This window comes from Bubalus kerabau, chromosome 17 (genome assembly GCF_029407905.1).
Source record: "Bubalus kerabau isolate K-KA32 ecotype Philippines breed swamp buffalo chromosome 17, PCC_UOA_SB_1v2, whole genome shotgun sequence".
Lineage (NCBI taxonomy): Eukaryota > Metazoa > Chordata > Mammalia > Artiodactyla > Bovidae > Bubalus > Bubalus kerabau.
In genome coordinates this window covers 51,504,258-51,525,876 of record NC_073640.1, presented here as the reverse complement: position 1 = coordinate 51,525,876, position 21,619 = coordinate 51,504,258, and the positions used below count along the sequence as shown (strand labels likewise).

The 21,619-nt window shown below is 54.4% G+C and overlaps 1 protein-coding gene across 5 annotated transcripts in view; it reads right to left on the bottom strand.

Annotated features, from left to right (window-relative positions):
• The window catches only part of RYR1 (ryanodine receptor 1), a 127,992-nt gene that overhangs the window by 50,046 nt on the left and 56,327 nt on the right, over positions 1-21,619 (bottom strand). For 2 of the 5 annotated variants that reach the window (XM_055554322.1, XM_055554325.1), the window contains exons 43-74: positions 21,352-21,487; positions 20,915-21,101; positions 20,714-20,822; positions 20,217-20,337; positions 19,954-20,123; positions 19,466-19,686; positions 19,292-19,382; positions 18,219-18,359; positions 17,657-17,820; positions 17,479-17,557; positions 17,136-17,225; positions 16,314-16,454; positions 15,905-15,979; positions 15,729-15,804; positions 14,289-14,412; positions 13,866-13,981; positions 12,083-12,150; positions 11,866-11,987; positions 11,341-11,390; positions 10,879-10,939; positions 10,512-10,750; positions 8,829-8,910; positions 8,198-8,328; positions 7,625-7,957; positions 6,461-6,701; positions 5,005-5,092; positions 4,807-4,899; positions 4,191-4,208; positions 2,817-2,987; positions 1,241-1,300; positions 851-988; positions 187-299 (exon numbers count right to left, since the gene is read on the bottom strand). In XM_055554322.1, the coding sequence (XP_055410297.1) occupies positions 187-299; positions 851-988; positions 1,241-1,300; positions 2,817-2,987; positions 4,191-4,208; positions 4,807-4,899; positions 5,005-5,092; positions 6,461-6,701; positions 7,625-7,957; positions 8,198-8,328; positions 8,829-8,910; positions 10,512-10,750; positions 10,879-10,939; positions 11,341-11,390; positions 11,866-11,987; positions 12,083-12,150; positions 13,866-13,981; positions 14,289-14,412; positions 15,729-15,804; positions 15,905-15,979; positions 16,314-16,454; positions 17,136-17,225; positions 17,479-17,557; positions 17,657-17,820; positions 18,219-18,359; positions 19,292-19,382; positions 19,466-19,686; positions 19,954-20,123; positions 20,217-20,337; positions 20,714-20,822; positions 20,915-21,101; positions 21,352-21,487 (4,049 nt within the window). The remainder of the gene's footprint in view (positions 1-186; positions 300-850; positions 989-1,240; positions 1,301-2,816; positions 2,988-4,190; positions 4,209-4,806; positions 4,900-5,004; positions 5,093-6,460; positions 6,702-7,624; positions 7,958-8,197; positions 8,329-8,828; positions 8,911-10,511; positions 10,751-10,878; positions 10,940-11,340; positions 11,391-11,865; positions 11,988-12,082; positions 12,151-13,865; positions 13,982-14,288; positions 14,413-15,728; positions 15,805-15,904; positions 15,980-16,313; positions 16,455-17,135; positions 17,226-17,478; positions 17,558-17,656; positions 17,821-18,218; positions 18,360-19,291; positions 19,383-19,465; positions 19,687-19,953; positions 20,124-20,216; positions 20,338-20,713; positions 20,823-20,914; positions 21,102-21,351; positions 21,488-21,619) is intronic. The other 3 variants (XM_055554324.1, XM_055554326.1, XM_055554323.1) reach the window with 2 other exon arrangements.

Genomic DNA, 21,619 nt, shown 5'->3' with positions numbered 1-21,619 from the left:
AAGATTTGAGGCGTCACCAAGATTTCCCCATGCACGTCCCTCGCACCGCCTCCCTTAACCATTCTGCCTCCGCTAACTATTCCTCAAGACCCCACTGGGTGCGCACCCCATCCTATCGCCTCCTCACCCACCCATTCTCCAAGGCGGCTTAGGCTCCCTTCCTCCATTGGAAGCGGGGTGTCTTACGTGGGCAGGTTGTACAGGGGCGTCATGCGGAAACAGGCGACGACTGCCCTCCGGCGCTGCTTCGACAAGAGCTTGTGCCACACGGCCTTCTTGGACTTGTAAGGGTGCTCCATCTGATGGCGGGATTATGTGTCATGGCTCCAGGTTCTGCCCCTGGTCTGATTCCCACTTCCAGCCCCGAGTGAAAATAGCCCATCCGTGCCCAGTCCAAATTCAGGACGATTCACAGGGCCGAAGGAACACCCTGGCTCCTCCAATAGAGTCAAAGTTCTGACCTGTTCTCGGCTTGCAGACCAATTATTTCCCTCATAGGCCCCGCCCACAGACTCAGACCGCCCCCTTAGGCCCCGCCCCAATCTCAAGACCCGCCCAAGGTCTTGCCCACAGAGTCAAGGCGTCTCCACCAGGCCTAACTCTCAGACCCAAAGTTCTGCACCGGCGCTGTCCCTAGGTCCAAGATTGCGCGCCAGGTCTGACTCCCATATCAAAGCCTCCATTCTAAGTCTCGTTGTAAAATTCAAGGCCCATCACCTACAAAAGATTTAAGGCCCGCCCCTTGCCCCGCCCAGAGGCCCGCAGTTCACCCGCAGGCCCCGCCCACAGGCTCAAGCCCGCCCCAGGCCCCGCCCAGAGACCAAGTTTTGACCACTCAGCAGTAAGACACCTGCTCCAGATGGTAGAGCACGGCGGACACTTCCTGGACTCTGCGCACGATTTTCTCCGGATCGTCAGCGTCCTCCTCGCGGCCCGGGAGGCCCCGGTACAGGGCCATCTGCCAGCGCAGAGAAGGGGAGCCTTCGACCTGAGAGGAGGAAGATCGTCCGGCGCGAGGCCTCTCCCTTGCCCGCTCCCTCCTCCCTCAGCAGGGCTTCTCGGAGGGCCCCGCCCCCGCCCCACGAGTCAATGCCACGATGATTCACTGAGGGATTGAGTACGAGTTAAGGTCCTTCTTTCGATGCCTGGCACCGATATAAGGGCTCAAAAGCTGGCTGTGGCTGTTGCTATTATCCTGATGCGCCCCTTTCAGTTGCAGATTGAGGAGGCAGAGGCGTACCTTTCCCTGAAGGTGAAGGTTGTTTTGCAGATATTCCCGGACCTCCTCATCTGTGTCTTTCTAAAGAGACAAGCCAGGCTGGGTCACTCCGGAGGGCCCAGCATCCTCCTTATCCTACAACCCTCTCCCCTCTAGCCCCACTACCCCAAGATCCAAGAGAGGATTCAAGAGAAATGAAAAGGATCCAGAGGTCAGGAATGGTCAGAGAGGAGTCCGAGTGGCCACTGAAGGCACCTTGAAGAATCAGGATTAGAGGGGCCTCGTTGGGGTATGAGAGGAGGTAGGGATTGACATGAGGATATCCTCAAAGGTCAGAAAAGGAGGTCAGAAGAGGGTCAGAGTGGGGCTGGGAGTAAGTGGGAGATGGGCAGGGAGTTTTTGAAAATCAGAGGTAGGTGAGGGGGATTATAAGAGGCAGTAAGGTCATCAGAGGTCAAGGGGGTCAGGCAAATCACTTATCACTGGCGGGGTTCACACAGAGTCTAAAGGAAGGATCAGCAGGGTGGGGGTTCTTTAGGATCCCAGGAGAGGGGGTGCTCAAGAACCAAGTTAAGGGGTCAGAAGGGCCCAGAAGGGCTCTTTGGGATTTCAGCAGGCTTCAACAGATCCAGCAGGCCTCAACAGGTCCTAGGAAAAGCTTGAGGTCCTGAGGGAAGGAGGCTTTAGGGTTCTGGGAAAGGGAATGCTTGTGATATCAGCGGAGAATCAGTGGTCTTCAGGGTTCTGGGGATTAGTAGATCCTCAGGGTGCTTAGCAGGGTCCTGGGGGAGGTTCTAAGGGTCTTGGGGCAGGATCCTAGGAGGACTTCTTGGGTCCCTGAGGCTGAAAATGATCTGGGGGAAGAGTTCCCATATAATGGATAAAAGGGGCCCCAGGAGCCTCTTTGGGGTCCCAGAGGGCTTAGAAGGGGTCTCAGTCTCTCTCTGAGCCCAGGGAAGAAGTCATTAGGAACCTGGGGGCTACTTAGGGTCACAGGGTGCTCACTGGGCCCCTAAGAGTCTTTGGGGCTCAGTTGGGTGTTAACAGACTCCAAGGGGAGAGATCCACAGGGCCCTGAGGAAAAGAGAGAGTGAGCTGGAGAGCCCAGTGGGAATCCAGAGGTTCAGAGGAGGGCCAGTAGGATCATGAGGGGCTCTGTGGGTCCCAAGGGACTTGGGCAGGTCCTGGCAGAGGACTTGTAGGAGTCTCGGGGGCTTAAGGTGTCTCAGGTGGGATCCTCAGGATTCTAGCAAGTTTGGCAGAGGTGGGGTTGGTGTTCAGTGGGGTTCCTGAAGGTTTGATGTGGTCTTTGGGTCCTAGGGGGGTCTTAGTGGCCTTCCTGGGTTCCAGTGGGGTCCCAGTTAGGGTCCTTAGGATCCAGAGTTCTGACAGCATCCCAAATGGGGCCCTCAGCATCCTGTGGGAAGATTCAGGGCATTCTAGAGGGCCCAGTGAGCCCTCAGGTTCCTGGAGGACTCAGGAGGGTTCTAGGGAGGGCCCCTGGGGGATAGCGGGGGTTTAGTAGAGGTGCTGAGTGGGGCTCAGTAGGGTGCTGAGTTGGACCCTGGCAGTTCCCAGAAAGGGGCTGAGCAGGCACCAGGGCATAGCGGGTCTTGGCCAGTGTGATGAGCTCCTGGTCAGTGGGGGCACACATGTTCAGGCCGATGGGCAGCATCTTCTTGAGCGTGGCCACAATCAGCGACGTCTGCACGGAGTACCGGTCACCCCGGCGCTTCTTCTTGGTGCGCTCCTGGTCTGAGCCACCCGACTGTGGGAACATGGGGCTCAGTGCCAGCTTGAGTCCCAGCCTGGCCTCTGCCCCAGCCCCACCATGCCACCACTGTCCACACTCAAGCCCCGCGCCTGAATGTTAGGCAGACCCTCCCCGATCCCAGAGCCACCTCAGTTTCCACCCCAGACCTTGCTGATCTTTCATTTCAGACCCTGAGCCCTGACCCCAGAGTCTCACAGATCAAAGCTTCTATCCCAAATTCTCAGCTTCTATCCCAAATCCTTCCAGATTTCCCCCAATTCCAGGCTTCCACAACCTCGGGATTCTTCTCCCAGAATCCCCTCAGAACTTTCACTAGGACACCCCTCCTGCCCCTACAACACACCTACAACCCCCACCTCAGAGCCCCAGACAGAGTTCCCGAGAATGAAATGAAGATGTAGACCAGGGAAGAGTCCCAAGAGACAAGAGAAGTGGGAAGAAAGAGATCGAGAGAGAGACTGAGAGACTAAGATGAACAAGGAGACAGGAAGACAGAAGATACAAGAGAGAAGACAGGTCCAGAAAGATCTGGAAGCAGAAACACGGGGCACAGAGTCCCACAGCCATGTTCTGGAGCCTCGGGTGCAGACCCACGGCCAGGGCCACCCCAGTCATGCCAATGAAAAGCCCCGGTGGCAAGCTTCAGCCAGAGCCACATCCACGCCAGCTCTTGATACGGAGCGTGACCCCTGTGCCAGCACATGCGGCATCTCACTGGGTCCTTACAGAGCTCTGGGGCCGGGGGCCACCAACCAGATGCCTAAGGCTCAAAAGGGTAAGACACTTGACCAACATCACACTGCCAAGAATCAGGATTCTAACCTGAGTCGGTCTAATTCCCAAGTCCAGGCCTTAAACCCAACCATGCACGTGCCTTTTGCACCCCCATTCCCATTCCCTGGAACCTCAGTCCACGATGCTTTGAAGCTCTGGGGAAAGCTGAGAGGAGAGTTTTTATTTTTTTTTTTAATAAAAGTTAAAAAAAAGAAAAAAAACCCAAAAGTTGAGGGCCGGGAAGGGAACAGTTAGTGGGAGTAGGGGTGGAGCAAGAGAAAGAGGGTGGGGCCGAAAGCCAAGGCTGAGAGGCAGGAACAGGGGAAGGGTTTTCTGGAGGCAGAGCAGAGGCTGGGGTTGGGGGCAGGTGGGTAGAGGGTATTAGCCAAGAGCCATGCAGAAGGTCCCAGACGTGGGGCTGACCTGTACATCTCCCGTCTGCTGCATCAGGGTGCAGACAGAGACAAGAAATGTTACCCCAGTCCCTCCGAGAAGCCCAGGGCCCCTCCAAGCCTGCCCTACCCCAGCTCCTCTGTCCCACCCAGACGTGTATCCCCCAGCCAGGGAATTCCAGATCTCGCTGAGGATGGTGGGTTTGTCCTTTTGACCTTGCCCTTTAGAGGGCAGTTCGGGGAAGGCTAAGGGGAGAGGGAAGGAGGTGGGGATGTGGAATAAAGGAATAGGAGGAAAGAAGTGGGAGAGGTGAGAGGAGGAAATTGGGGTGGAAGAGGGAGGTGGGGAGGACGGAGTAAGATGAGGTGCTGGGTGATGGGGAGGAGAAAGCAGGTAGGGAGGAGCGAGGAGAGGGAGAAAGAAGAGGGAAATGGGGGAGGAAGGAAAAAAACAGGAGGGAGGGGATGGAGCTGAGAGAAGGGGGAGGTGGGGAGGACAGAGGATGGGGAAGGGGCTGCTGTGAGGGCTTCAGGAAACGTGACCAGGACGAGGAGGGTGGGTGGGGTGAGGAGGGGTCAGCTAGAAAGCCCGAGGCTGTCCCCCCTTCCCTCCCGGCTAAGTCCTCCTCCCAGAGCAAAGTACCCACCTTGGCCATTTTGCTCTTGTTGTCGGCCGTCAGAAATGACATGTTGTTGATCTCATTCTGGACCACAAAGTTCTGCTCCTCGCGCTTAAAGTTCTGGTGGGGAAGGCGGTGTTGGGGATCAGACAGGGTGGGGGAGGGCTTCTTTGGGCAGCAGCTGCTCGGGATCCAGAGAGGAGGGGCGGGTGGGTGGGGACTCACGTGGGACTTAGACCAGTAGATGAAGATCTCGCCCACCATCCTGAACAGCTCCTCCGCGCTGGGGTTGGGCTCAGTCAGCCAGTGTGCCCTGGGCAGGCAGGGGAAGGGGCTGGTGAGGGATGAGGGCAGGGACCCCCAGGGAAGGGGGCAGCAGGGAGACACCTCAGGGGAGGGCACCCAGAGACTCAAACGGGAGAGGGAGAGCTTTCTAGGGTAATCTGGCCATTCAGATGATTTAAAAATTATAAATGTCAATTACTGAAAATTTTTTTCTGTCTCTAACCCTTTTTATTGAAGTATAACATATGTATAAAGTGTCCAGTGAACACATTTGATTTGGGTAACCACCACCCAAGTCAAGAAATAGAACATTTCTAGGGACTTGCCTGGTGGTCCAGTGGCTAAGACTCCATGCTCCCAATGCAGAGGGCCTGGGTTCAATCCCTGGTCAGGGAACTAGATCCCATATGCCACAACTAAAGATCCTGCATGCCACAACTATGACCAGCACACCCAAATAAATAAATAAATAATTTTTAAAAAAGAACAGTTCCAGCCCCCAGAAGTAACCTTGTGCCCCCATCCTCTTCTTGAAAGATATCCTTATCCTGGCTTCTAGACCATGAATTATCTTTGTTCTTGAACGTTACATAAAAAGATGATATGATATGTACGCTATTTAAAATTTTCTGGTTTCTTTCATTCAACCTGATGTTTGTGAGATTCATGCTGCAACAATCTGTTCAATTTCATTGCCATTAGTATTTTCACTGTGTTGAATATACCTCGCTTTACTTGTCCAAACTTTTCGACCCAGCACTCCTACTCCTAGGAATCTATCCTACAGCAATACCCATTCATGTGCACAAAGATGAATGAGCAAGGATATATATAGCATGCATACTGCTGAGTGCTTCTGCTCCCGGGACAGACATAGCTAATCAATCCGTGAACCCTTTCTTACAAAGCCCAGGTACAACCTTAAAATCTTTTCCAACCAAGATAGAACTTGGAGTTGAAACTTGTTCAAGCCCTGGATCTGGCTGCACCTAAGACTTCATAATACTTTAAATGGTGCCTCTGATTTCAGGGAGATGTTTTAGCAACTGATTGATATCTGAGCTTGCCCTTTACAAAGACTCATGTTTCTGGGGCATATTAGGCTGGCAAGGTCTGGATGGAGACCAGTGATGAAGGAGGGAAATACGGCTCCTTCTGGTTAACACTGCAACCCTCACAGGGCCTCAGATTCAGGAGGTTTAAAGGAGCAGAAGGGGAGCAAACACACGCTGGCTTCTATTGGTCCATAAGCAACAGGGGCTGGGGGTCAGGAGGTAGGGTGGGATGAAGTGGGAATTGCAAGTATATAGCAAGTCAGAGGCCAGAGGTCAGAAGGGGTCCAGGGAAGCCAGAGGCCAGGCTGAGGGGTGTGGGGGACAGCTGGGGACATGCTGACCTGTTGTTGTCCACGTAGCGGATGAGCAGCGGGTAAAGGGCGTACAGATCCCGGCAGAGCACAGAGAACTCATCCCGCACCAGGAGCTCGCCCTCCTGGGCCTCCGCCTTGGCCTCCAGGCGCAGCTGCTCCTCCTCGGCCACCACCTTCCCTGCCCGCTTGCGCAGCCGCCCGATGGTAGGGATGAAGTGAGAGTGCAGGAGCTCCGGCCGGGCCCGGCTCACGATGGGCTGGGCAAACACTGCAGGAACAGACGGGCACGTGGGCTGCTGGCCGGCTGCTGACTCCAGCACCTCATCTATGACCTCTGACCCCACCCCTGACCTCTGTTCCCGTCCCTGACTTCCAACCTGTACCTCTGACCTACAAACTAACATTGATCCCAGCCTGACCCTCATGTCTGACCCCAGTATCGACTTACGATCCCACGCCTGACCTCAGACTGTGACCTCTGACATAGCACCTGAATCTTCATCCCACCCACCATAACCTTTGACCTGAAACTGTGACCCTCTAGCCTGACACAGGTCCTTGACCTCTGACCCCAACAAGTGAATCCTAACCTGATACCCTACCCTAGCCCATGAGATCTCACTCCATTCTTTAACCTCTGACCTGGTCTATACCCAGATGGAGCTCACCACATGATTTCTGACCAATACCTCTGGCTTCTTACCTTCTCTGGCCTCTGACCCTGGCCTCTGACCTCAGCTCTGATCTCTAGCTTGGCCCTGATCCAAAACTCAACCCCTGACATGGAACTTACGAACCAGGAATCCCAACCTTTTAAAGACTCATTTCTTGACCTTGGACCCAGAACCCTAACTGTCCATATCAGGGACCCTGATGTTTGACCTGGTTCTCTGACCCTTTGTATAAGGAACTCAGCCTTCTGACTCAGCCCCTAACCCTTTCCAAGGCTCCAGAAATTCCAAATCCAGCCTGGAAGATTCCCAGGATCCATGCATCCATCTCGGACTCTATGACCCTGAGATTCAGGCTCCTGGGAATGATCTCTGGCCTTGTGATCCCGAGAAAACCAAGATCTGACTCCTCCCCATTCCCAGAAAACCACAGACCCTGAGATCTCCCTCTGAGGTCCAGGGACCCGAGTCCCAGGACACTGGCCCCAGTTCTCTGGACCCGCGCGCTTGCCAGACCCACCAGCCAGCCGCTTCATCCAGGTGGCCTCGTCAATGCCCAGGTTGTTGACGATGATTCGCAGGATGTTCCCCAGCAGCGAGTTGAGGTGGTCGGAGGTGACGGCTGTGCAGGGTGGAGGGGCCCCGGCAGGTAGGGCGGGTGGGGGTGCCTCCGGCCCGCGCTCCCACCAGCGGGGCAGGTAACTGCACAGCATGGGCAGCGTGATCTCGATGACGTGCGGCATCTCCGTGTAGCGGGCGCCCGACTCAGCCAGCCCCCCGATGTCAGCCATGAGCCGCTCCAGCACTGGGATGTCAGGACACATCTCCTCCACACTGTTGGGGAGCCCCAGGACTGGGGTACAGGGAGGGTGTCAGGGCATGCCAACTCCTCATGCCCCGACCTCAGTGTCCATACCACAAACTGGTGTCCCCATAAGCTCTGGGGTTCCCCAATCTAAAGCACCCGCAAGCCGGGGAATCCTCAACACCTCAGGGCCCAGACTGGACCCCACTACCTTCACAATGGGTCTCCTTGGACCCCGTGTGGGCGGAAGACAACCCTTGCCAGCCGCCCCAGCCCCACCCCACTTACTGGCCCGCTCCCGGGGAGACTTGGTGGTGTACACTGAGCAGGCGTTGTATTCATTCAGCTGCGGCTCCAGGAACGCCACTGGCATGGCCGCAGCCAGGCGGGCCAGGCACTCGCCCAGGGCTGGCCGCAATCTGGAAGAGAAGGTTGTACTTAGCTTCCAAGCCCCCTCTGCCCAGTCCTGGATCCCAGTCCCGTACTCCACAGAAGTGCCTCTCCCAGAACCCTTAGGGGCAGAGCTGCCATTCACCGGCGGCCACCCATGTAGCCATTTCCCTGGCTTTCCTGAATGTCCTCTTTCTCCATCGGTGATCTGGGCTCAGGAAAGCCCACTTGGGCACTGCCAGCCACCCCCCCCCAGCATGCCTGGCTCCCGTGGGCCACCAGAGTTTCTGCGTACCCCCTGCCAGTGGAGAACAACCTAGCATCCTGGTGCCAAGGGCCTCTGGCCACCTTCACTGGCCTATGAGCGCCCTCACGTGGCCACACTGAGGAACTGCAGTTGCCACCGTGCGCACGTCTTCTGAGGACAAACCATCTCCCAGCTTTTCACTCACTCCCATCTTCTCCTGAGCCCTCACGTCCCTGAGCCCCAACAGTCCCCACCCCAGCCCCAAACTATCTCTCTCCTTACTTTTCCACGTAAGGGTTCCTGGTGGTCCCCAGAGAGTAGATACTGCACAGTGTTCGGTAGCAAGAGACCTGGACGTCATCCACTGAGTAGGGGAGGAAGGGTGGGGTTGGGGTTAGTCCGGTCCTCCCCTAACCCCCTTCTTTGTCTCCAAATGACAGAGTAAGAGCAGGGGCTGTAGAGCCAGCCTGCCATTTACTAGCTTGGGCCTCAGTTTCCCTCTCTGTAAAATGGGGATAAATATAGTATTTTCCTTACGGAGTTGCTGTGAAGATTAAACAATACTTGGAAAGTATTATTAATTATAATAATTAATATACTAATAATTATTAATATTAATAATTAATACCCGGAAAGCAATTGGGACAGGGCACACAGCAGACATTCAATAAAAGCTAGTTTTTCTTTCCTTGGAGAAGGGTCATGGATCTCTCTGATGATAATGCTGGACACTGTCTACAGAATATGCAAACAGACATCCAATCCTGACTCCAATCTTGGTTATCCACACACTCCCCAGGAGGCCAGGTTAAGAACCTCATCAACTTCCTAAATATCATGAGGGGGCAGGGGGACTGTTCTAAATTGAAAAGAGGCAACAGAGACATGACAACCACATGCAGTGAGAGAAACCTCGCTGAATTCTGAATTCAAAAACAAATCAAAGACATTTTGAGGGTAATGGGGAAATCTAACCATAGTCAGGTTAAGAGTGATACTGAAATTGTGGTTACAGGAGAAAAGGTTCTGCAACATCTAGATGTTCCAGGCTGAATATGTAGGGATGAGGTGTCACTGTGTGTGCAGCTCATATTCAAGAGTTCATCAAAAAGTTTGGAGATCCCTTCATCATAAGTGGTGGTGGTTTAGTCACGAAGTCGTGTCCAACTCTTTTGCAACCCCATGGACTGTAGCCCACCAGGCTCCTCTGCCCATGGGATTCTTCAGGCAAGAATACTGGAGTGGGTTGCCATTTCCTTCTCCAGGGGATCTCCCCAACCCAGGAATCGAACCCACGTCTCCTACGCTGGCAGGCAGATTCTTTACCGCTGAGCCACCTGGGAAGCTACACTAAAAAGTGAAAGGTAAAACCAAGGGACAGCTAAGCTCGCGCACCTCAACCAGAGGGAAGCCCGTGTGCTGCAATGAAGACCCAACGTGTACGTGTGTGCTAAGCTGTTTCAGTCGTGTCTGACTCCTTGTGACCCTACGGACTGCAGCCCGCCAGGTTCCTCTGTCCATGGGACTCTTCAGGCAAGAATACTGGAGTGGGTTGCCACGCCCTCCTCCAGGGGATCTTCCCAACCCAGGGATTGAACCCGTGTCTCTTATGTCTCCTGCACTGGCAAGTGGGTTCTTTACCACTAGCGCCACCTGGGAAGCCAATACAGCCAAAAGTAAATAAATAAGTAAAGACGTTTTTAAAAAGAAATATACATGTAACTTGCTTAAGCTACAGTGAAGGAGGGTCTTTTGTTAGATCTGTGGAATGAATATTCTGATTAACTCATTCTCTTCCCTACCAATTTACTGAACCGAATGCACACTTTGCTTACGGCAATGAAACCTCTCAATAAACGTAACACTGAAACACCCGCAGACTCTACCAGGCACACTGGGATGGATGGTGTTGGTGGAACTGACACCCCCAGCCCCACCCCGGTCCCTGGGATCAGTAGCCCTTACGGATAACATCGTCTCCAAACTGATGCTGGGCGATGTGCTGGAAGAGGGTGGTGAGGACCGGCAGCAGGGCCACGGTGGTGTAGGTGAGGTTCTGGCCCACGCCCTTCACCTGCGTGCGCGCCTGCGACACCTTGCCGAGCCGCAGGTTCTCCACCATCTTCTCAATGTCCTCCGAGGCACTCTCAAAGAAGGAACGGAGGCCAGCCTTCACGATCTCGGGGCCAGACTTCATCACGGTCCTAGGAGGGAAGTAGGGGCATTCTGCAATCTGAGATTCGAGACAGCAGAGAGTCCAGGAGAACAGGGGGTGGGTGGTGGCGGGGGGCAGGGGTAGAATGGGAGTGGGCACCGTGACCCATGGCCCCACCTGGCATCCAGAGAGCGTGCCAGGATGTGAAGACAGTTGACCACAGCTGGGGCATCCGTGCCTGGGGGAGGAAGGTGGGCCTGGGTGAAGGAAGGGTTATGACGACGGCACCTCCCTCTTCACCCACCTCAACTCACCTCTCTCTGCCCACCCACCCCCACTCCATAGGCCCCTGTCCTTTCCTCATCCTGTGACCCCCTGCCGGTCCCTCCCCCACCCCAGCCCTGACTTCTGGGCCATTGCTGTCTGGTGAGGAGTCTGGGCACTCCTGGGTGGCAGGGCCCAGGACTCTCCCAGCCACTGTCCCATCCCCAGGACTACCCACTCCATGTCCAAGTCCAGAGGAAGAACAGTGAAGGTTGTTCAGATTAAGGCATGAACCATATCTCTTCAGGGTGAGGTTGTGAAGAGGCGAAGAGAGGGAAGACTGGGGAGAAGGGCTTGGGCAGCAGACCTACTCACCAAAGAGAGAGACTCGGTGACGGACAAGAGCCGCAAGCTTGCAGAAGAGGCTGAAGAAAGAGAAAGGAACAGGACAGGGGAAACGGGGAGCGAGGACAGCGAGGGGACACAATCAGAGGAGGAGAGACAGGGAAGACAGGGAGGGAGGGACAGAGCCAGGAGGAGAAAGGATGATGGGGGAGAAAATGAAGGAGACAGAGGGAGGGGGAGGGGCAGAGAGCTGAACCAGCTAGAGAGTCGCAAGCAGTAACTGGGATGCTGGGGATGGGGAGGCCAATCTGCCTTTCTGATAGGATGACCGACTCAATCCAGTCTGCCTGAAAGTCCCGTATCCTGGGGGGCACACCAGGACAGCTTGTCACCCTAGCCCTTCAATCACCTCTGCAGGTAGACTAATCAGTGCCCAGCACCCAGGACAGAGCCCTTAAAGTCCAAGGTTGGGAGAAAAGGACCCAGGATTACAACGCCATGAGGTCAGGGGTCTGAGTCAGAAGTCCCGGGGCTGGGGAGGGAGGGGGGACGCACCTGGTGATCATTTCCTTCTCCTTGTTGGAGGCGTGGCCACCACTGCCCAGCACTTTGGCCGGGGTGGACAGGAAATAGAGGCAGTGGTTGGTGAAGTACTGGTTGATCAAAGGGAGCAGGATCTGGGGGCATGGGGAAGAGATAAAGGGGATTGGGTGGAGGGCGAGGAAAGCCCACCAGTCCCCAGCCTCCTTCAGCTTCTGTGGCCACCTCTCACCTTGGCAAAGAATTTAATCTCCTGTTCATGAGGGGACTTTTCCACTCGTCCACTGCTGACCACGGCCTCTGGTGGGGGAAGGCAAACAGCGGTCATGGTGGCTTCAAGTCTAGGGAACTCAGGGTTTTCTGATGGGGCAGACTGAGGGTATGACAGCAGATAAGCTCCTGGTATGAAGTCACTGCTGTCGGCTTTGAGGCAAACCTCTCTTCCCTGTTTTCATCTGATCCCAACTCCTTGATCAATCCCTTCCAGATGCTGAAAATGGAGAGAAGGACAAACTGGAATGGGGTAAGGCCATTCCCCCTCCTCACCTGGCACTGAGTAAATATGGAATGAATAAATGAAAAAAGAAGTCAATGTAGACAGGAAGAAAAGAATTTGTGATAGGTGAGGAGGGGAAATTTTAAAAGCTAAATTTAGCCTGTTTTTGGCTGCAGTGCATGGCATGTGGCATCTTAGTTCCCTGACCAGGATTAAACTCGTGCCCCCTGCACTGGAAGCATGGAGTCTTAACCACTAGACTGCCAGGGAAGTCCCCTAGATTTAACTTTAAATAGAAATCTGTTTCAATCATCATTATGATAGTAATAATTCATATTATTAAAATAATACTACTAAAATAATAATAAAATAAGGCTTAATTACTAAACACTTGCTATATCTCTGACACCGTGAGAAAAGTCCTCGTAAAATCTCCTCCCAACATGGGAGGCCTGGCTGGTCCTTTGTCCCCATTTTACAGATGAGGAAATTGAGGTGCAACAGCTTACTTCAGGTCACTTAGCAAATAAGGGACAGAACCACTGCTGGTTATAGTGAACAGAATCCCCATTTCACAGATGAGGAAACTGAGGTTCGGGAGGAAAGGGAGGATCCAGGAGGGTGTGCAGCACAGGGGTCCCACTCGCATGGGATTTGGGGTGAGATGTGTGAGTGAATCCTGCTGGGCCTTTCACTTAGCTGAAGGGAATTTGGGGGTTCCAGGGTGGCTCTCTGGGGGAAGCTTGGATTACAGGGGCCCCACCTGTGATTCTTAGTGACATATAAGAGGCATTGCAAGACGTCTTAACAGCCTCAGCCTTCAAACTAGGCCCAGAATCTCCCAGTTCTAATTCTGTTTTGCCCCTGACCCCCCCACAGGCAGTCAGAGGGAGCCTGTGAACACCCAAGGCAGACCAGGGTCCTCTCCTGCTTAGACTGCCCACAGGGCACCATCTCACTCAAGCCACAGTCCTCACCATGGCTTACAGCCTGGTGTGATCTGTCTGTCACCTTTCTGACCCCATTTCCTCTCATTCTGCCCACCACCCCACCCACCCCACTCTGCTTCAGCCACACAGACCTCCTAATACATCTACAACCTCTGCGCGGGCTGATCCTCTGCCTGATTTACTCTCCCCAGATGACCAAGTAGCGCTCTCCCTAGCTTCCTGGAATATTCTATTTACAATTACAACTGGCCCACACTCCCAGCCCTCTTTAGCTGGCTCTAGTGTATTCCTCTCCCCATAACACTAATCACTTTCTAACACACTAAGTGATCACGTTATTTCCAACGTTAATTGTCTGAATCCACCGCGGGAATGTATCCACCACGGGAAGGTAAATTGCCAAAGGACAGGGATCTTTATCTTGTTCATCGTCCTATTCTAAATCCCTAGAACAATGTCTAGCTCAATGACTAAATGGGGAGGGCGCGGGGGCGGGGACAGAAATGCGTGAACTGGGTCCCTAGATGAAACTGCAGCTACGGCGGGCACGAGGAGGGAATTCTTCGTACCCAGGTGGGCGATAAACTCCTGAGAAATGTCCATCCAGCGCAGCAACTGCTGCAGGAAGCCGAAGGCGAACCGTTTCTCAATGGAAGACGTGTCCAGTTCCATGTCCTTAAGACCTCTGCGTGCAGGTAGAGCGAGGGGTCAGCTCAGACCCAGATCAACGGTATTTCCCGCCTCTTTCCAGTTTCCCCTGGACTCCTCCAGGAACCCACCTTCGTTTTCCAGGCCCCACCCTTCTTAGACTCCTCCCCTCTGGCCCCGCCTCCGCCCACAGGCCACACCCCTCTTATCACGCCCCAGCCCCACCCTATCAGCTTCCTCTCTCTGGCTCTGCCTCCGCTACTTAGGATTCGCTTCTCCCAGCTTATGCTGGGGTTCCGTGCGTGATCCCTACCGCTCCCCGACCCGGCTTCCAGCCCTCTTGCCTGGTGACCGCGTAGCCGTTCATCTGCAGGAACTTCAACAGCTCCTGGGCCTTCTCCCGATCTCGTGCCTTCTCCTTGGCCGTGAGCGTGTCGTAGGGAACCAGCAGGGGATGGGTCCCACCACCTGGGAGAGCGAAGACCAGAAATTAGGGGCGTTGATAGGAGGCGCAATCCATATCTCTCATTGACGTGGTTCCTGAAGTTGAAAGTGTGCATAATTATAGTAATATAGACAGAGATAAGAATAACCTAACGTTGCTTTCAGATGCTCCCCACATCCTCTCGACAGCCCTACAGGAGTAAACGCTGTGATTATCCTCACTGTAGAGACACAGAAAAAGCTGGCTTAAAACTCAACATTCAAAAAACTCAGATCATGGTATCCGGTCCCATCACTTCATGGCAAATAGATGGGGAAACAATGGAAACAGTGACAGACTTTATTTTCTTGGGCTCCAAAATCACTGCAGATGATGACTGCAGCCATGAAATTAAAATACGCTTGCTCCTTGGAAGAAAAACTATGACAACCTAGACAGCATATTAAAAAGCAGAGACATTACTTTGCCAACAAAGGTCCACCTAGTCAAAGCTATGGTTTTTCCAGTAGTCATGTATGGATGTGAGAGTTAGACCATAAAGAAGGCCTACTGCTGCTGCTGCTGCTAAGTTGCTTCAGTCGTGTCCGACTCTGTGTGACCCCATAGAAGGCAGCCCATCAGGCTCCCCCATCCCTGGGATTCTCTAGGCATGAATACTGGAGTGGGTTGCCATTTCCTTCTCCAATGCATGAAAGTGAAAAGTCAAAGTGAAGTCACTCAGTCGTGTCCGACTCTTAGCGACCCCATGGACTGACGCCTACCAGGCTCCTCCATCCATGGGATTTTCCAGGCAAGAGTACTGCACTGAATAATTGATGCTTTTGAATTGTGGTGTTGGAGAAGCCTCTTGAGAGTCCCTTGGACTGCAAGGAGATCCAACCAGTTCATCCTAAAAGAAATCAGCCCTGAATATTTATTGGAAGGACTGATGCTGAAGCTGGAACTCCAGTACTGATGTGATGGCCACCTGATGTGAAGAACTGACTCATTGGAAAAGACTCCTATACTGGGAAAGGTTTAAGGAAAGAGGAGAAGGGGACCACAGAGGATGAGATGGTTGGATGGCATCACCAACTAAATGGACATGAGTTTGAGCAAGCTCTGGGAGTTGGTAATGGATAGAGAAGCCTGGTGTGCTGCAGTCCATGGGGTCGCAAAGAGTTGGATACGACTGAGCGACTGAACTGAACTGAGAGACACAGAAAGGAAGGTTCAATGGGGTGAAAGCAATCATTCAAAGTCATGCAACTCTAACCCAGGCCCTTAGGACTCCGGACACTGTGACTAGGGGAACTGCGGAGAAGGGGAGTCTGTGCGGGAATGGGGTGGGCGCCCTCACCCTTGGCTTCCAGCTCCTGCTTCTTTTTGCGCCCCCATGTATTGTGGTAATTTTCCGCCAGTTGTTCTGCCATGGCCTAGGAGTGGATGCAAAGGGGTCAAGGCCCACATTCAGAGGATGTTCTCCTCTCGCCACAGACACCTCCATGTTCCCAAATTAAGGGCCAGAAGACTCACTTGCAGCTCCCGAGACAGGGTAACTCCACTGAGATCGGGGGGTTGCGGGTTGTAGCCTTCCCTTGCATCATAGGTCTGGGGTGACAGGGGAGGGGCCGGGGGCTTGATTGGTTCGCAGGAAGCCCAGGCCCCAACCCAGTTCATCCCCTCCTCTGCGACCTTTCCTTAAAGGCCTGCCTCTAAGCCACCCTCTGCTCTTCTGCCCTTTGCAGTTTTTCAGGCTCCAGATCTCTTAGCCTGCACCCCGCTCCTGGCCTTCCCGCTACCGCTGACCCCACTTCCCTCCTTGGCCCTTTTCCCTCTCTCGACCCCACATCCTACCTGGCCCCACCCCTCATGGGCCCGCCCCTTCTCCTAGCCGCCCTCCACCCCGTCATGACCCCACCCCCTGCCCCAGCCCCGCCTCCACCTGGGCGCTTTGGGATATCTTCCTGGTTTTCTTCTTCTCCGTCTTCTCCTCCTCACCCTCCCTGGCTTTCTCTATTGTCCATTCCCAGGCAATCATGGCCTTCAAGGACTCCTTTATGGGCCAGCGGTAAATCTCTTTGTCCTGGGGTGCACAGGAGGGAGTGAAGTTAGTGGAATGGGGTGAGAGGGAGGGGGAGGTAGGACCTCCTGGCTCAGCCTCATTGGCCTCCAGGGTCCCAAGAAGGGGAAAACCCTGACAATATGTCTAGGAAGTGGTCCAGTCCGAATTCAAAACCAAGTCTCTTACCTGCCCTGTAACACAGCCTCCCAAACAAGCTCTCATTATCCCACTCTACACATGATACCCAGAGAAGTTAAGTTGTATGGTCAAGAAATCAAACCTAGTCCCTCTGAGTGTTTCTAAAAGAAGAGACACCAGCAGTCTGTGATCTATGGGAGGCAGTCAGGTTTGCCAGAAGGCAAAGTCCATGGAGCCGACTCATTAGAAAAGACCCTAATGCTGGGAAAGATTGAGCATAGGAGGAGAAGGGGGCTACAGAGGATGAGATGGCTGGATGGCATCATTGATTCAATGGACATGAATTTGAGCAAGTTTGAGATAGTGAAGGACAGGGAAGCCTCGCATGCTGCGGTTCACAGGGTCCCAAAGAGTTGGACACAAACGAGCGGCTGAACAACAAAAGTCCATGGGTGAGGAACTCCAATCCACAGATCCAGCTAGATCCAAGCCTATGAAGCTGCCTCCTCCTCTCTGAAGCCCCCAGTTTTGGACCCCCAACTTTGGGCCCCAAGGTTTGGTCACCTTCTCTGAAAAGGTCTTGTAGGGCCTCAGCATGGGATGGGTCTTGAGTTCCTCATCTATGTTCTCCCCATAGGACCAGTTGTTCTGGATCTGAAGGATGAGATGGGACAGGTGGGGACAGTGTCACTATGGAGTTGAGGGTGGGAGCAGGATGAGGGGTGGACACCAACCTGGGGGACTCTGAAGGGGAGCTCTGGAGGGGTTGAGGGCTCCAGGAGGAGTTATGGGTGTCAGGGAAATCTGGGGCCCTCTAGGAGGATCTGGGTCTGGGGGAAAGCTGGGGTCTTGAGGAAGGTGGGCAAGGGTGGGGAATTCCTGGGGAGGGGAGGACCCTGATGCCGACCTTGTCGAAGGCCCACTTCTCGTGTGTATACTCCGCAAACTTGTTAATGAAGGAGTCCAGCTTCTCTGGGATGATCACACTATTGGGAGGATGGGGTCAGCAGATGTTGGATCTGGCCCTTCCTTCCATCTCTGAAACCTTCTCCTTCCCCCAGCCCCCCACTGCCCGCAGGCCTCACTTGAGGGTCTCCACAGGCCGAGGATCAAAGTTGCCTTCAGCATCCACCGTGGCCTTTTTCTCAGCCTTGGATGAGTATGAGGCATCCACGTAGTCTGGGGGCAGGGCCCCTGCGATGGCACACAGGCAGGGCATAGCCATGCGGTACAACTCTTGATCATATTTCTGGGGAATGTGAGGGGGACAGGGTGGGTCACTGCAGGCCTGGCTGAGCCTTCCAATTCCGGAGCCCCAGGACTTCAAATTCACCCCTCCAATAATCAACCCTCTTTCTCAAGCGCTCAGACCTGAAGTATGGTCTCACTCTAAAACTCAAACCTCAGACCCACCTGGACTCTCAAAGCACCCCTAATTAACCCTCTCCAGGCCCCCAAACTAGAGTCCCCCATTCCCTCTTCCATGACATTCAAACCAGAGACCCAACTCATAGATCCTCCTAGATCCAGACCTGTAGAACTGCTTCCCTCCCTGAACCCCCAAACTGGGAATTTCATTTTGGATCCCTGACTTCAGATCCCAAGCCCTCCAAACAGGTTTCTTTCAGGAGCCCTGGGTGCTCAGACCTTATGGGCCAGCGAGTCAAAGATGCCCCAGAAGAGTTTACGAGTGAGGTGCAGCTCTTCCTCCGAGGTGACCCCAAAGTTGGCCCAACCTGTGGGGAGGCAGTAGTACTTCCAACAGCGCTCATAGTGGTTGGTGAGGAGCTGGGTGGGAGCAAGAGGGGGACACATGAATGAGGGGAACATAAACAGGGGAAGGCAAATGAAGGCCTAGGGAGGCCCAGGGTACCACTGATTTTAAATTATGAAGGAGGTGTAGATCATGCAAATGACATGCTAATAAGAGAATGGTATGCATATTGGGAAGTGATCCTGGACAGTTTATTACGTAAATTTGGCACTCTTATTCAGAATCGGGATGGGCATTAAATCAAAGCTGGATTTGTCTGGTGTTGCTTTACGCAAATAAGCATGCGGATATTAATCCACAGGAAGGGTCGTGTGCAAATGGGCATAAGGATGAAGTGATCTGTCCTTATGTGAATTAACATGGCAAGTAAAAACATAGTACTCCATGCAAACATATGCTAATTGGGGAGAGAGCCTCTACCATCCATATGCAAATTTAAAATAGGGTTGATTTAGATGTATTGTGCAAAATAGTTAAGATATGTGAGTTGGGGGTATCTCCTTAGGCAAAGAAGCATGCAAATGAAAAAATAATAGATGAGACAGTGTGCAAATATGCAGGATAGCTGTGGTACTGTTGATTCAAATAAATGCTCTCATTTGAATAGCGGAAGGCTGGTGGTCTAAGCATGCAAATAAGCATACTGATTAGGAAAAGTGGTGCGCCCCACACAAATATATGCTAATTAAGGGGGACTGGCTCACTGTTGGGCGAATTAAACTCTAATTAGGGAGTGCTAGAGGCACCAATGACGCAAAGTGAATGACCTGGGAATCCTAGTATGCAAATAATAATATTAAAGAAGTTTCTATGAGGCCTGCTGCCCGAACGTTTGCAGGTTAACCGGCCCAGGCGATGTGATACTGAAAAATTCCATAGTCCGAGCGCAGAGCAAGGCGGTGGGTGGAGCATGGAAATACGCAAGCTGAAGAGGGCTTGCCCTCACCTTGAGCGGCATCTTGGCGTACTCGTTGAGGATAGGCACGTCGAACACCAGGCGCCGCAGCAGGTGCTGCAGCATGGACGGGCGGATGTACCTGCGGGGACACGCACAGGACGGGGTTATCTCTCCCCAAGGCCCGCCCCACTCGTAGCCCCGCCCACCCGGGTCCGGCCCCACCTGCAGAGTGCCATCAGGCATTCCTCGATGACGTCGCGCTGCGCCTTGGTGAGCGAGCGGCCGCGGGACAGGCGGTACACCGTGTGAAGCATGGAGTCCACCATGATGGCACGATGCTCCGTTCCCGCAAACAGAGGCGCACACTTGGTGATGAGCGGCAGCACCGCCAGGCACAGGTAGCGGTTCAGCGCCAGCGCCATCTCCGTCGTGCTGAAAGTGGCCTGGGGCGCAGGGTGGGGACATCAGGTCCCCGTGCACGCTCCCGGGGTTGCCCTGGCAACTCAACCACCCGGGCCTCTGATCTTCGCCCCAAATCTGCTCCTCCCAGTCTCTATTATCCTTATTACTTTGGACTAAGAAAATTTCAAACATATACAAAAGTCCAGGAGTCAATTAATGAGCCCTCATTATCCAGATTAGACTGTTCTGCAGGCGTTCCCATGACCCATCTCAACCGTGGAGGCTGGGAGGGAGGCCAGGCTACTCACCGTGTCCAGCGAGGCAGCCGCCCGCATGTCGGGCAGGAACCCCACGTCCAGCACATGCAACAGGAAGTCCTGGTTCTCAATGCCATATACCCGGTCCAGGAAGAGCACCATTGACGCCTTGTGGTCGGGCACAAAGGATGCTGACATCTTTGGTTGCACCAGAGCCCCGTCTGTGGGCAACGAGATTGGGATCAGGGCTGCCCTTGGGGCCCCTCTGCTTCCTCCCCAACATTAGTCCCTTACTGAGTCCCGCCCCTCGGCACCTTTGCCCAGGGTGGGGATCTGCAGCGGGAGGCTGATGATGCCCACGAGGTCATCCAGGGGCACAAGGGAGCGCAGGATGGCACGGATCCGCAGGGCCTCACCCTTGCCGGCTTGAATTAGCTGGAGAGGGGAGGTGGGCATGTCATCAGGCACCCCACGCCCTCTTTGGTCATTCCATCCCTTCCTGACCCGCTGGCACATAAAGTAGGACCCTGTCTCCTGGAGTGAATGCTAGAATTTCCAGCCCTGATCCCTCTGCCTGTGCTGTTCGTCTGCAGCCCTGACAACCCCGGCTCTCATTGCCTGGTATCCCCCTCTGGACTGGGAGGTCCATGAGAGTGGGGCCACAGGCTCTCTTGGTTATTGGTGTGTCCCCAGCGTTGCCTGGCCCAGGACCACCCACACAGCAAGAGCTAAATCAAGGTTGCTGAATGTCTGAAAGAGGAGGTTCAAGGTTGGCCATGCCCCGCGCCCCAGCCCGGGCTTCAGGTCTCACATGCATCTCTGGCGCACAGCGTCCCAGCAGGTCAATCAAGGCAGCGTAGAAGGACATGATGGCATGTCCCAGATGCACCCGGTTTTCTTCGGGGGGCTCCTCCCCGAAGCTGCAAGGGAAGGTGGTGATATGAGGAGGGGGCGACATCAAGGGGCTTGGGGAGGGTGGTTTGTTCTGTCGAGGAGAGGTCAGGAGACTCACTGCTCGCGCCGCCGGTCCCTACGGACGCCTGGGCCGTCCCGCGCGGGGTCCTCGGAGATGCGGATGGCCTCTTCGATGGTGGCCAGCAGCCCTGAGCCGCCCTCGCCCCGCAGGGCAGGCCCAAAGCACTCGGGCTTGCGGATCAGCAGCCTCACCACCACGTTAGCGTTCTCCTCCACGCTCTCACCTGGTGGCACACAGAGTCAGGAGGCCTCTTGAGCCACTGCCCAGGGTTCGTCCCTGGGCAGCCCTCAACCTGGCACCTCGGGGGTGAACTCCAGGCCCCCGCTTGACCTCCGGACCCTGCCCTGTGCCCACTAGGAGGCACCCCTGTCCAGGCCAGGCCTGTGGCCTAGAATATGGACCACACCCGAGGGAGGTTTGACCCGTGACTGCCCCCCAGCCTCCCGCCCTGTTACCGCCACCTCCCGCCTCACCATTGACGAAGACAGCGAAGCGCAGGAAGTCCAGGTAGCGCTCGCCACCACAGGGGTTCCAGCCAATGTCTGGGTACCCTTTGGCCAGGAGCATGGGGCAGCTTTGGAGGCCACAGCCAGCCAGGTAGGACACCACCTGAGTGTAGAGGGAGGCTCAGCCAGGGCCTTGACCCACACCACCTTCTTCCCCAAGGCACAAGTCCCTGTCTGCCCTAGGACCTCTGCAATCCGACTGTCTCTGGATCCCTCAGCCAATAAGCCTCATCTT